The sequence below is a fragment of the Cebus imitator genome, unplaced genomic scaffold (assembly GCF_001604975.1).
Source record: "Cebus imitator isolate Cc_AM_T3 unplaced genomic scaffold, Cebus_imitator-1.0 Scaffold196, whole genome shotgun sequence".
Lineage (NCBI taxonomy): Eukaryota > Metazoa > Chordata > Mammalia > Primates > Cebidae > Cebus > Cebus imitator.
In genome coordinates this window covers 3,250,420-3,262,892 of record NW_016107511.1, presented here as the reverse complement: position 1 = coordinate 3,262,892, position 12,473 = coordinate 3,250,420, and the positions used below count along the sequence as shown (strand labels likewise).

Sequence of the window (12,473 nt, the reverse complement as noted above, 5' to 3'; positions counted from 1 at the left end):
AACTGATTATCATCATCCTGGATATGGAGTGAGTTCTTCAATACAATATTTTACCAAGGAGGAGTTGTGCACTGGGAGTTTGTGTAACGGAAGTTTCTTTTTTCTTTCTGAAATGCTGCAATTGCTACCTGGAGAATAAGGGGGGGTGGGAAACATGTCCTATCCCATATCAAAAAGGATACTGAGGTATCTAGATGCTTTTTATTCCTAAGTTCTTATTAGATAAAGAAATCCTTTGCATTGAGCTATAAAGGTTTTTAGGTAGGAGAGAACACAAAGAATATTCTGATGTCAAATCTCAGTGAGACAAAAACAGAAACAACTCTGCCTCCTGGGTGCCTCCTCTGCTCCTTGCCTTTCAGGGACAAGTCTGCCTGGGAAGGTGAGGCTAGCTCCTCTGGACCCAGCGGCAGGCGGGCTCTGCCGGCAAAGGAGCAAATGGGAGGGCATGGGAACTGGGTACCTCCTGGCCCTGACATGCAGCTTGCCAGCCAAGCACAGTACCACCCTGACACCCTGCAGGCACTTTTCATTCCAATGTGGAATCCAAACAATAGCTTTCTGGGCTCCACAAACAGAACTGTAACTGGAAAACATAACATCCTTCTAATTTGGGGCCAGCCTTGGGAAAGTGAACAATGCCAAGAAGGCTGCATAATTAACAAGTAGCTTTCACTGCTGTTGGTGACATCAGTTTTTAAGGTCAGGTCTGAAGCTATGGATTATGGTCTTCCTGTGCCCTTGCTGTCAAGGGAAACACAAGACCATCTGCTTTTGAAAAGTTTCAGTCTGCAGAATAAATGACAATCTAGGGTTAATATCTCGCTTGAATTGGGAGCCACCAACTGTGGCAGGCAGCCTGACTTGAGTCCAGTTCAGCACAGGGAAGCCAAAGGGGAAGTCTCAAAAGTGAACAGGCTTTGAAAACTTCTCTTTTATTTTAGACGTTAAATACATACATAGTCATTTGGAACTCTGGTAATAGGAGACTAATCCCTCATTATTCATGGTCTTAATGGACAGTATCAGACCTGTGAGTCCGAGAGGCCAAAGAACATTTGGGAAGGTCATTTCACTTTGTACAACCTGTACCACACTTTTATCTTTTGTTTTTGTTACATTTTGGTAACTATAGAATTTCCAGGACTCATTCTGGACAGTCCCAAAAGAGAGAAATATAATTAACAGTGCTCTATATAAAACACAAGTTATGTAGACCATCACACTTTAATTACTCTCAGAATCCAACTCTAATGTAATAGGCATCATGTTTCTTCTGGAGCAGTCTCGTGCTAACTGAGTCTTAGAGATCTCTCTGATACTTCTGCCGTCCTGTCACTGCACCAAGATACTGCACTGCGATAAATGAATCAGATGATGCAATTAGGAAGCGGGCTCTTCAGGTTACCCCTGCAATCACTTAGCCACGTCACAGGCCTATTCCAGCCTGCCTGGCTTTCTGCTACTGCAGGCCTGGGATGCTGAGAACAGCCCACGCCAATTAGGGGCTTCTAGCTCATCGTCTGTACTGTAATTACCTCCTTGAACCATGAGGCACAGAGAGGTCACATCCTGCCAACGCCACAATAGATTAAATCAAATAACACCCTTTAGGATCCCCCTTTAACCATAATGGAAGCTCTGAATTTCTGCACACATGATCCTGATAAAAGCTTTTGTAAGTTGATGGACTTCAAAAGCCATATGACTCGGAGGAGATTACTGTAAACTACCAACTGGACACTGAACATTACACAGTGATGTGCAGTGGGACGGCCTGCATTCTCTGTCTTGCATCTACTGTGCTCGCCACAGTGCTGCTTAGGCATGAGGGCCACAGGCAAAAAGGACCCAGAGAAGGTTCAGAGAAGAATCTGAGGATTAAGGAAAGGCTGCAGAAAAGGCAACGGGACTAGAATTTTTCAATAGGGAGCAGACTTAAAGAAAATGTCATAAGCACCCTGGGAGCAAGCGCATAGCCCAGTTACTATATTTTGCCACTGAAAAGGGACCAGAGAAACTGAAATCCTAGTATGCACATGTAAGTTAGAAATAGATTTACCAGACAATAAAGGTAATTTATGACCCTGAATCACCGGGAATGGGCTGCCAGAGGGCTTCTAAAAGTACTGGTTTATTTTGAATTATACTGCAATCATTTTAAAATAAGGTGCATTCCTATTTCTTGCCTTAATATACAACTATTTTGGATAGTAAGGCTAGGTAGTAATTATCCTTAAGAAATCTCTTGGAGCTCTCTCAGTCTTAATATCCATGTCTTCCTTTCTTTTCTATCATGGTAAACTTTCAAGTCAGGTGGGCTCCGTCTGTGCAGCCTGAGGTATCGGTGAGAGTCGTGTGGCTGTCAGCACCTGCGACCCTATGCACATCACCCTGGGAGGCCAGGGGAAGGGTGAAAGGGGCCATGAAACAAGGGGAGAAATGGGATCAAGGAGGAAGGCAACTGATTCCATTAGGATTCCCTCAGACCGTCTCCAACTAGAAAGAGAAAGAAAGCACACAGAAGTTCCAACTGAACCAAACAAGCTGAAGGTGTCTGGGAGGCAGAGGCTGTATGAGCTCAGGACACGTGGGCACAGCCAACCTCAGGGCCTTCCTCAGTCTCAGCTCAAGGGCAAGGGTGAACACTCCCTCCTTCCGTGTCCCAGCCACCAACTGAAGACCGGACTGTTCACTGTGGCTCCCAGAACTACTTTCTCCACCTGCAGGAAAAGGCAGAAGACAATCTCTGTGCCACATCCCTGCGGGTTACAAAAGCTAAAAGGAAAACAGGGCAGAGTCCACTGGGGCTCCTGGAGGACAAAGGCTTTGGGATCACGGCACCTGCAGGTTTCTGCATCATTTTTTTCAGGGTGCCTTGGTCTTTATTCCTGTGCTTACAAAATGTGCTCCAATTCCACAGAGCTGCCTCCCATGAAGGAAGATGACTAGTGAGTCAGTGATGGCAAGGGCCACTGAGAGCCCAGGGTGCCAGACACTGGGCCAGAAGGTGAAAGTCCATGTGGGCCAGAGTCCCCCCTGCACAGTTCTGAGCAGGAAGGGAGCCTGGTGCCACCGTGAAGGGAGGGTTGAAGGCAGGTGGCCTCACACCAAAAGAAAACGTACAGAACTCTTAGCTGGTTCTGCTGCTTTAACCATATTTCTGGGGTTTTGTGTTTCTTGAGTATTTCATCTTTCCGCTACTGAAGAGCTAAAAGTTTATTTTTTGAATGTGTTTAACTGATTCCTCCTCAAACCTGTAAGTTCATTTCTAAAAACTTATTTTCTATATTGAAATAAAAAACGCTGTTTTAAAAAATCTGTTGTACAAATGTCAATTCTGGTGAACGTGTGATATATGGCACATCAATCAAGTAAACCTCAAGTCTCTCCCTGCATGCTCCAAGGATGAAGAATAGCCCCCTACATTAGCGATTTAAAAAATAAAATGTAAATACACGATTATTTATAAAGGTTCCAATTGCTCTTTTGCTTACATTCCCCCACTTTCATTCTTTGACTAAAAGAAATGATTCCCAGCATCTCCTTTAAGGATTTTGCTTTTCATCAAAGCCCAGCACGTACCAGCAATGAATCTTTTATAAAGCATTCGATCCTTCTCAGACAATTTCTCTCACTGGAGATTAGCTTTTCAAAAAGATGCAGCATTGTTTTTTCAAGGCTGGGAAGGTGCCGAAGCCAGAGGCAGACTACAGCCGACACAGGGAGAGAAATCTTCTTCCTTTCAGAAACAAATAAACAAAATTTTAAACAGAAATGGATTACTGAAAAAAGAAGATTAAGAAAGTTCAAAATGCAATCACTAATCCAATTTGTGAGTCTTCCTCTCATCATGGTCATAGCAGTGGCTAATAATTTATAGAATCAGTGAATATTTACCATGTACTCATTTGCAAAATAATGTGAATATGCTTCCACTTCAACTCCTCTTAAGAAATCAGAAATGCTCAGGAAAAAAAAAATTGCTTTCAAAAAGGATAAGCAAATGTCTAGTGATGAAAAAAAAAAAGGGAGTGATAAAAAACAGGATGGAAAAGGCCTTGTGATGCCCAGTCTCTAACCAAACAAGTGGGCATGTTCAAATGTAAGTCATCATGCTTTACAATAGGGACTCGGACCTGGGTTTCAGTCCCAACACCACTGCTTACTAACTGTATGACCTTGGGGAAGTTACTTAACCTCAGTTTACTCATCTGTAAAACAGGCCTATCTCCTTCATAGTGTTCTTATAATGATCAAATGCAACAACACACGTACAGTGATTAGCACAGTGCTTGGCACATAAATATTCAATAACTGTAATTGTAATCATTGCTTGAAAGTTGAAAATTTTTTTTTTTTTTTTTAGACGGAGTTTCACTCTTGTTACCCAGGCTAGAGTGCAATGGCGCGATCTCGGCTCACCGCAACCTCCGCCTCCTGGGTTCAGGCAATTCTCCTGCCTCAGCCTCCTGAGTAGCTGGGATTACAGGCACGCACCACCATGCCCAGCTAATTTTTTGTATTTTTAGTAGAGACGGGGTTTCACCATGTTGACCAGGATGGTCTCGATCTCTTGACCTTGTGATCCACCCGCCTCGGCCTCCCAAAGTGCTGGGATTACAGGCTTGAGCCACCGCGCCCGGCCAGAAAGTTGAAAATATTTTTAACAATTTTAAGACCAGATGCAGTGGCTCATACCTGTAATCCCAACACTTTGAGAGACTGAGGTGGCAGGACCACTTGAGCCCAGGAGTTCAAGACCAGCCAAATGGTCAAATAGTGAGGCTCCACCTCTACAAAAAGCAATGTTTTAAATTAGCCTGGCATAGTGGTAGCACATCCGTAATCCCAGCTACTCGGGAGGCTGAGGCAGGCGGACGGCTGGGGCCCAGGAAGCTGAGGCTGTAGTGAGCTGTGTTCACACCACCGCACTCCAACCTGGGCAAAAGAGCAAGACTCTGTCTCAAAAGAAAAAAATCCAATTTCATATATTGTGGTCATGGCCTACTTGATGTACTAGACCTTAAGTATGATACTGGACAGATCGGCAGGACTGGGAATCAAAGATTTCTTTAAAAACAAATAGATGCAGAGTCTTGCTCTCATCCAAACTAGAGTGCAGTGGTGTGATCACAGCTCACTGTAACCTCGAGCTCCTGGGCTCGTGATCCTCCTGCCTCAGTCTCTCCAGTAGCTGTGACTACAGGTGCACACCACCACATCTGGCTAATTTTTTTTTTTCTTGTAAAGATGGGGTCTTGCTATTTTGCCCAGTTTGGTGTCAAACTCCTGGCCTCAAGCAATCTTCCTGCCTCACCCTCCCAAAATGTTGGGATTACAGGCTTGAGCACCAGTACTCTACAGACACAACCATTTTGTGTAGCTACTTTTTTTTTTCTATGGGAAAATATATTGAGGTCCTCTTGTGTCAATGAACTGGGGCTCCACTTCCCCTCCTGGGAGGGAGCATGAGGGGCACATGTCTGACTCTGAGCCCCTGCTGCTGGCTCTGGGACACAGTGGAGCTGCCCCCCCCAGGGCAGTTTGCCCTTTACCTGTACATCCCAGACAGTGGGTGCTTACCAGTGGGTGCTTTTCAAACCTGATGTCTTTTTTCATGAATCTGCTGTCTTGCCCCAAGGAAACTAAGCAAATAGAAATGAAGCCAGATGCATACAAATCTTGAGGTGAGGAAAAGAGAGCAGTGTGTATGTCCGAAGGCCTGGCTCTCCAGCAGGGTCACTGTCACCCCCTCCCACTCTCTGGCTGCCACAGATGCTACTGCTATTAATAAGGAAAACTGAAGTGGGGGCACAGGCTCTCCCGCCCCAAACAACAATGCCTGTCCCTTTACCATCACTCATAGGCCGCTTCTCTGCAGAGTTGGTGTGAAGCCCAGCACTGGGTCCAGGGACGGGAAGGGACAGAGCAGGGGACATGGGGAGCAGTTGCTAGAGGTTTTGCTTTTTCTGCTTGCTTGCTGTAACTCCTACAGACCTTGTCCTGGGTTGACCATGGGGCAAAAGAAGCAGGGAGGATGCTGAAGACCCAGGGGGACTGCAGAGGAGCCTGCAGAAGACGGAGGGAGGGAGGGCACATTCACCTCAGAACCTCCCAATCTCACGCTCGCACCCTGAACTTCAACTTGTCCAGGAGCCACCAGCAGGCTCTGTTCCTCATCTCCCCACCTCTCATACCCGGCAAAGCCCTGCCACGGTGCCACACCTCCTCAGTGCTGGACATGCCACTTCCTCAGACGTCTTAAAGAAGGGAAGAAAAGATCTGTGGAGGATTTAGTAACAGCTCAGTCGAGGTGTGTGGATTTGGAGTGTCTGAGGCACAACTGAGCAGAGATATTAACTAGGTCCTTGAATATCCAAGGTGGAATCTCTGGGAGAGGTACGGGCTGAAGGTACACATTTAGGTGTCAGAACCCCAAGGGAAGAAGCTGATTGGGGAGCGGAGGATTGAGCAGCAGGCAAGAGAGGAGAAGCTGCAGATGACAAGAGGCACAGAAGCAGAGGACGCTGCTGCCAGAGCATGAGACACAGGCTTTGGGCAGGAAGTGTGCCTCTGAGCAGCGCTGCAGAGGGCAAATGCACCCTGGGTGTGCCGGGCAGGCCCTGGATGGCAGCATGTGGCAGAGGGAGGAGAGGAGTGGAGGTGAAGCCAGGACTGGAGACAGGACTTCAGGGGACTGGTGGTGACGGGGGCGATGCCAGGCGGTAGCCCAGAGGTGGGTCCTTGTGTGCTCCTGAAAGACTGCTAATGGGCAAGGTGCAGAGGAGTGGGAGAGGCTGAACAGCAGTGGATGGAGAGATGATGTTTCGCTTGCACCTGAATCCTCATAACAGCCCTACAAAACAGGTAAAAATGACTCCCTCCTGCACAGGCGAGGCAGCCGAGAAAAGAGAGGACCAGGACTCACAGCTCTAAGACCTGAAGCCAGGGCAGCTGGGGCTGGAGTAAGTACAGGACCATGCTGGCTCTGAGGAGGGGTACAGGATGTAGGCTCAGGGGGACAGCAGGCAGCTTTACTGGGTGAGCCAGACGCCGTGCCTGTGCTCATGCCCCTTGTGAAGGGGAAATGCTTTTCCCACCCAGGTGGTCAGCGAATTTTAGCCACAACAAAGAAGCCCTTGGGAGGGGTTCCTGTCCAGTAATCAGGGGGAAGCAGAACACCCCTGGGTGTGGAGAGGGTGCCTGCAGCTTCCATCATGGAGCCAGGACCACCCCCACCACGAGGCAGGAAGCTCTGAAGAGGAGAGCTCGCCTCTCAGTAGCTCCTCCCCTCTCAAGCAGCAGTGCTGGCTGTGACCAGCTTTCCTCATGCCTTATCTTTCTTTAGAATCCATGTAACATGAATCTGTATGTCATCAGAAAGGTGCTTCACTGCAGTGAGAGGTCTTCCACCAGCACCAAGTCCTGGCCGAAAGCCATGGCACAGTACATGTCATTCATCCTGCCAGGTGATGGCAGGGAGGCTGGTGCCGCATGCAGGCCAGGCTGCCAGGAGCAGCAGCAAATTCACATGAACCAATGCAGAACTGACCCGTCCCACTCAGCAGAAGGAATGAACAGACACTGCATAGTCACACAAGCACACGAATCACACTCTAGTCAGTAAGAGCATGATGCTCCCATTCTAATTTGAAAACTGTGTGTGTTAATGGCTTTTTATTAGAGCCTAGATTAGGAGCACACCCTACTAATTGCTGCGAGTGGTTAAGTTTATGGACCCGTGTTTAATATTTGAATAGATTTTGCTCTAAAACATCAGTGATTTAACTCTTTGTAATCACTCCTGAACCAAGGAATCACCGAAGCAGCATGATGTTGATATGCTTGCCTAACAGAATTTGGCCGAGCCAACACATCTGTATTCTACACAGTGCTCTTCATGTGAACCAGGCTGGCTTTAAATAAAAAGGCAAATCACAGAAAAAGAACTGGAAATGGCCTATAAAAATGTGCAGCGCCCCCCTCTAATGAACAGTAAAGAAAGGGAAGTGCACCGGTACAGTCAGTTTCACCCTCGCAGTGCTGGCGTTCAGCAGTGACAACACCCAGTGCTGGGGCAGGCAGAGGGTGCACCTCCTCATAGGTGGGCGGGCAGTGGCTTCACACGTCCAGTCAGTCATGTGGCACCACTGAAGAAAATTCAAGACACACACACACCTGTCTTAATCATTATACTGCTGTGAATTTGCCTGGCAGAAATAGAAACAACAGTCTGAGGATATTTACTGCAATCTTTAAATATAAGGACAAAACTAGAAACACTGCAATGTGCAACCACGGACTAGAACGCGGGTCGCATGCCACGGAGTATGCCCCTACTTCAAATTAGCTGGACTGATGTCCTGTGAGGGGTATTTAAGACACGCTGGTTAAAAAGCAGGTTCTGGGGTGATGTATCTATGGCGTAATGCTGCTTCTGACAATGAGCAGACAATGGCTTTACATGGACTTTACGTCTAACAAGCATAAGGTATGGATGGCTACCAGAACTGGAGGGTAAGGAGGAGGAGGTAATGAACATTTTCTGTATATACCCTGTGCTGTATGGTTAGACCTGATAAAATGAATATATATTCTGTGGAAAATTTAAAGGGCCAATCAAGTAAAAAAGAAAAACATGTTTTTAGGAGGACTGAAAAATTTCATTCTGCTGAGTGTGTTAGCGACAGAAGCACAAAGGTCGTGCTTTTTCTCCTCCATACTGCTTCCACCCATCCTACCTGGACCTGACCAAAATCATGACTTCAAGGAAAACAAAGACACAAATTTGCCCCCAAATCCCTACCTAATAATTGAGAGAGTTTTCTGTATTGTAGCTATGTTTCAGGAAATGGGTAGGGCATTTGGAATTTATGTGCAATACGTTACTATTTTCTCCTTTAAAATAAAATGAGTAGTAGGCTTCCAGTCAGGGCTCCACTTAGAAATCTCATTTGCAGTGACAGTGTCTGGCACGAGGCAGGGAGGCCTAGACAGGACGCTCTCCCCTGTCCAACAGACTCTGGACGGACACCTCCTTGACATTTAGAAAACTGTACTTTGTTTCTCCCAGATACTCAGTTTAGTAAGGCAGTTATTTTTTCTCATCCTTTCCAAAAAGAGGCAACAGGTAAAGAAATTGGTTCAACTGCTTATTAAATAATTTTGGCTCCAAATACTTTTACAGCTACAATTAAAAAACAAAACAAAACAAAACAAAAAACCAGAATGCATAATTACATTCTTCTCAAGAAAGGTTCCTGATGAGAGAGGCCCATCTGGGAGGTTGTGTTCTAACACTGAGTAGAGGGGAGGCCAGGGATTCCTTAGGTAAGACAAAGGTGCGCCAGCAACAATCCACATTTTCAAACCAGAAACAGATCAGGGCTGTTTGGGCTTCCAGAGAAGCTCATAAAACTTGGGATTAACTGTTCTGGAGAACTGCTTAGTTCCATGGAAGTGTAAAGAACACTGCTCACATCCTACAGTTGTATTTAGGTGACAGCCTGATCTAAGCAATCATCACAATTCAGACTATGGTTGCCATCATTATAATCTGTATGTGCAGAGCAGCTCACTTCTCAAAGTGCAGCCACCAACAAGCAGAAGAAATGTCCAAACCCAAACACACCAGAATGTCTGGTGATTACACATCAATATCAGATTTTTATTAGAAAAGTAAACTATGACTAAATTTGTAACCATATCTTATTAAGGTTAAAAAAACAGGATGTGGGGCTGGGGATGGTGGCTCATGCCTGTAATCCCAGCACTTTGGGAGGCTGAGGAGAGTGGATCACCTGAGGTCAGGAGTTCAAAACCAGCCTGACCAACATGGTGAAACCCTGTCTCTACTAAAAATACAAAAATTAGCCAGGCATGGTGGTGGTCACCTGTAATCCCACTACTCAGGAGGCTGAGGCAGGAGAATCACTTGAACCTGGCAGGCAGAGGTTGCAGTGAGTCAACACTGCACCACTGCACTCCAGCCTGGGCAACAGAGCAAGACGCTGTCTCTAAATAAATGAATAAATAAAAAACAGAATGTGGCCGGGCACAGTGGCTCATGCCTGTAGTCCCAGCACTTTGGGAGGCTGAGGAGGGCGGATCACCTGACGTCAGGAGTTCAAGACCAGCCTGACCAACATGGTGAAACCCTGTCTCTACCAAAAATACAAAAACTAGCCAGGCATGATGGCACATACCTGTAGTCCTAGCCACTCCGGAGGCTGAGGTGAAAGAATCACCTTAGCCTGGGACGTTGAGGCTGCAGTGAGCCATGATTGTGCCATTGCTCCAGCCTGGGTGACAGAATAAGACCCTGTCTCAAAAAGAAGAAAAAAGGATGTGAGGCAGTCTCTCAGTTTCAATCATGAATAAACAATATTAATAGAAATGGAGTTCTGGTTACTGCTAATTCTTTGCCATCTTTCTGTCTTTGGTATTATGCTGATCTTTCTTTTGTTTAAACACTCACCTATATGATTTGACAATATTTAAATCCTGATTTTTCTTATCTAAGGTGAAAAAAAGCACAAACCCAACAGCTTGATTGTAGGTCAGCCCTTTCTTGTAATTTGCGGTTCCATTTTCAGAGGTCCCATTTTCCTGATGTGTAACATGGCTAGAGCGATACTGAGGGTATTCAAAAGAATCTGTGGCTCCGCAGAGTAATTCTAGTTAGACTCCTGTTTTTGGGGTAATTTGATATGGAAGAGCACACCAGATGAGTAAACTACTAATAAATAAGTTAGTCAAGAAGCATAAATTAGGTTCTTCTCATAGGATAATGGTTTTCTTATTAAGCATTGTTGGAAGCCGTATTAGCTATTCCAGCAATGAGAATTATTCTTACATCCGGTTTTAGTTTAGTGATTCTTTTGTTAGGGGCAAAAATGTGAGTTTGAGAAAACCTAATACTACACATTGTCAAAAATAATAAATTACTAGAGTCAATAATGGTAATAGTAATGTGCTAACAGTTATTTTTACTTTTCTTTTTGAGAGACAGGGTCTTGCTACATTGCCCAAGCTGGACTTGAGCTCCTGGTCTTAAGTACTTCTCCTGCTTCAGCCTCCTGAGTAGCTGGGATTACAGGTATGTGCCAGTGTGCCTGGTTTTCTTCTTTTTCTTTTTTAAAGCCCACAGCACCTGCTACTCCCCAGGCCCAATCCCCCTCAGCTTCCGAGATCAGGCGAGATTGGGCACATTAAGGGTGGTGTGGTGTAGACACTAATGGTTACAGAGTATTTACTGTGGGTACCAGGCACTGTGCTAAGACCATTACAGGCATTCAACTCATTTAAATCTTAGTGTGAGCATTTGTCACACTAAGTGTGTGACAGTTTGCAAGTTTACTTCTGTTATCCCACCATACTTATAAAAGGGATCTCCTTTAACGCTCAAAAGTGGCATGGTCTAGATTTTAAATCATATGGCTGCTCTATTTAACACTCAGAGCCACCCCTGAGCTGTGAGTGTTAGCGTGGTCAGTCAGTTACTAGAATGTCAGTCATTCCCACTACTAGGAGCTGTCTTTACTCACAGAGCACTTCTCACACTCAATATGAGTCTTAGATTTTCTCCTCCACACCAACCAATACTCCCAACTCTCTACACACTAACTGGGTGCCCAATGATTCAATTCTGACACCACCTGGAGTAGCACAGACGCCACAGGTTAAGGGCGCAGTCCCACAAAACTGCCCCTGCTTTAGATGCCAATCACATGTCCAGGCCTCTCATTCTTCTGACCAACTAGCTATAAAATCAGAGGTTCCAGTGACCCTCTCCTCAGGTTTGATAATTTGCTAGAATAGCTCACAGAACTTAGGAAGACGCTTCACTTGCCATTACCAGTTTATTCTGAAAGATACGACTCAGGAACAGCCACATAGGAGAGATGCAGAAGGCCACGCCTGGGGGAAAGTTCAGAGCTCCCAGGCCCTCTCCAAGCATGCCAACTTCCCAGCACTTAGATGTGACCACAAATCTGGAAGCTGTATGACCCTACAGTTTAGCATTTTTATGCAGGCCTCACAATGTAAGTATGACTGATGAAATCACTGGCCAGTAGTGATCAGGTCGAACTCTGGGTACTGAAAGTTCCAGCCTTTTTTTCATATGGTTGGTTTCTCTGGCTACCAGCCCCCATCCGGAGGCCATGGTGGGGGGGTGGAGGGCCCACCAGGAGCTACTTCACTAGCTTATTCTACACTCAGATGTGGTGGAAAGGTACTTATGAATAATAAAAGATGCTTTTCTCACCTCATCACTCAGGAAATTCCAAGGGTTTTAGGAGCCTGGATAAATACCAAATATAATTTCTTATTGTATCGCAAGATCACAGTCATGCCTTCATTCTTTTTTTTTTTTCTTTCATTTGTCCACTGTTTCATTCATTCAAGCATACAGAAAAAATTCTCCATCCAGTCTTCAAGCTTCTCAGTATTTTGAAGCAGTGGATTCG

General features: G+C 45.7%; 1 protein-coding gene across 5 annotated transcripts in view; it reads right to left on the bottom strand.

Moving 5' to 3' along the window:
* Positions 1–12,473, bottom strand: part of FANCC (FA complementation group C) — a 238,045-nt gene that overhangs the window by 59,281 nt on the left and 166,291 nt on the right. For all 5 annotated transcript variants that reach the window (XM_037745255.1, XM_037745253.1, XM_037745254.1 and 2 more), the window contains one exon: positions 3,586–3,742. In XM_037745255.1, coding sequence (XP_037601183.1) covers positions 3,586–3,742 — 157 coding nt within the window. The remainder of the gene's footprint in view (positions 1–3,585; positions 3,743–12,473) is intronic.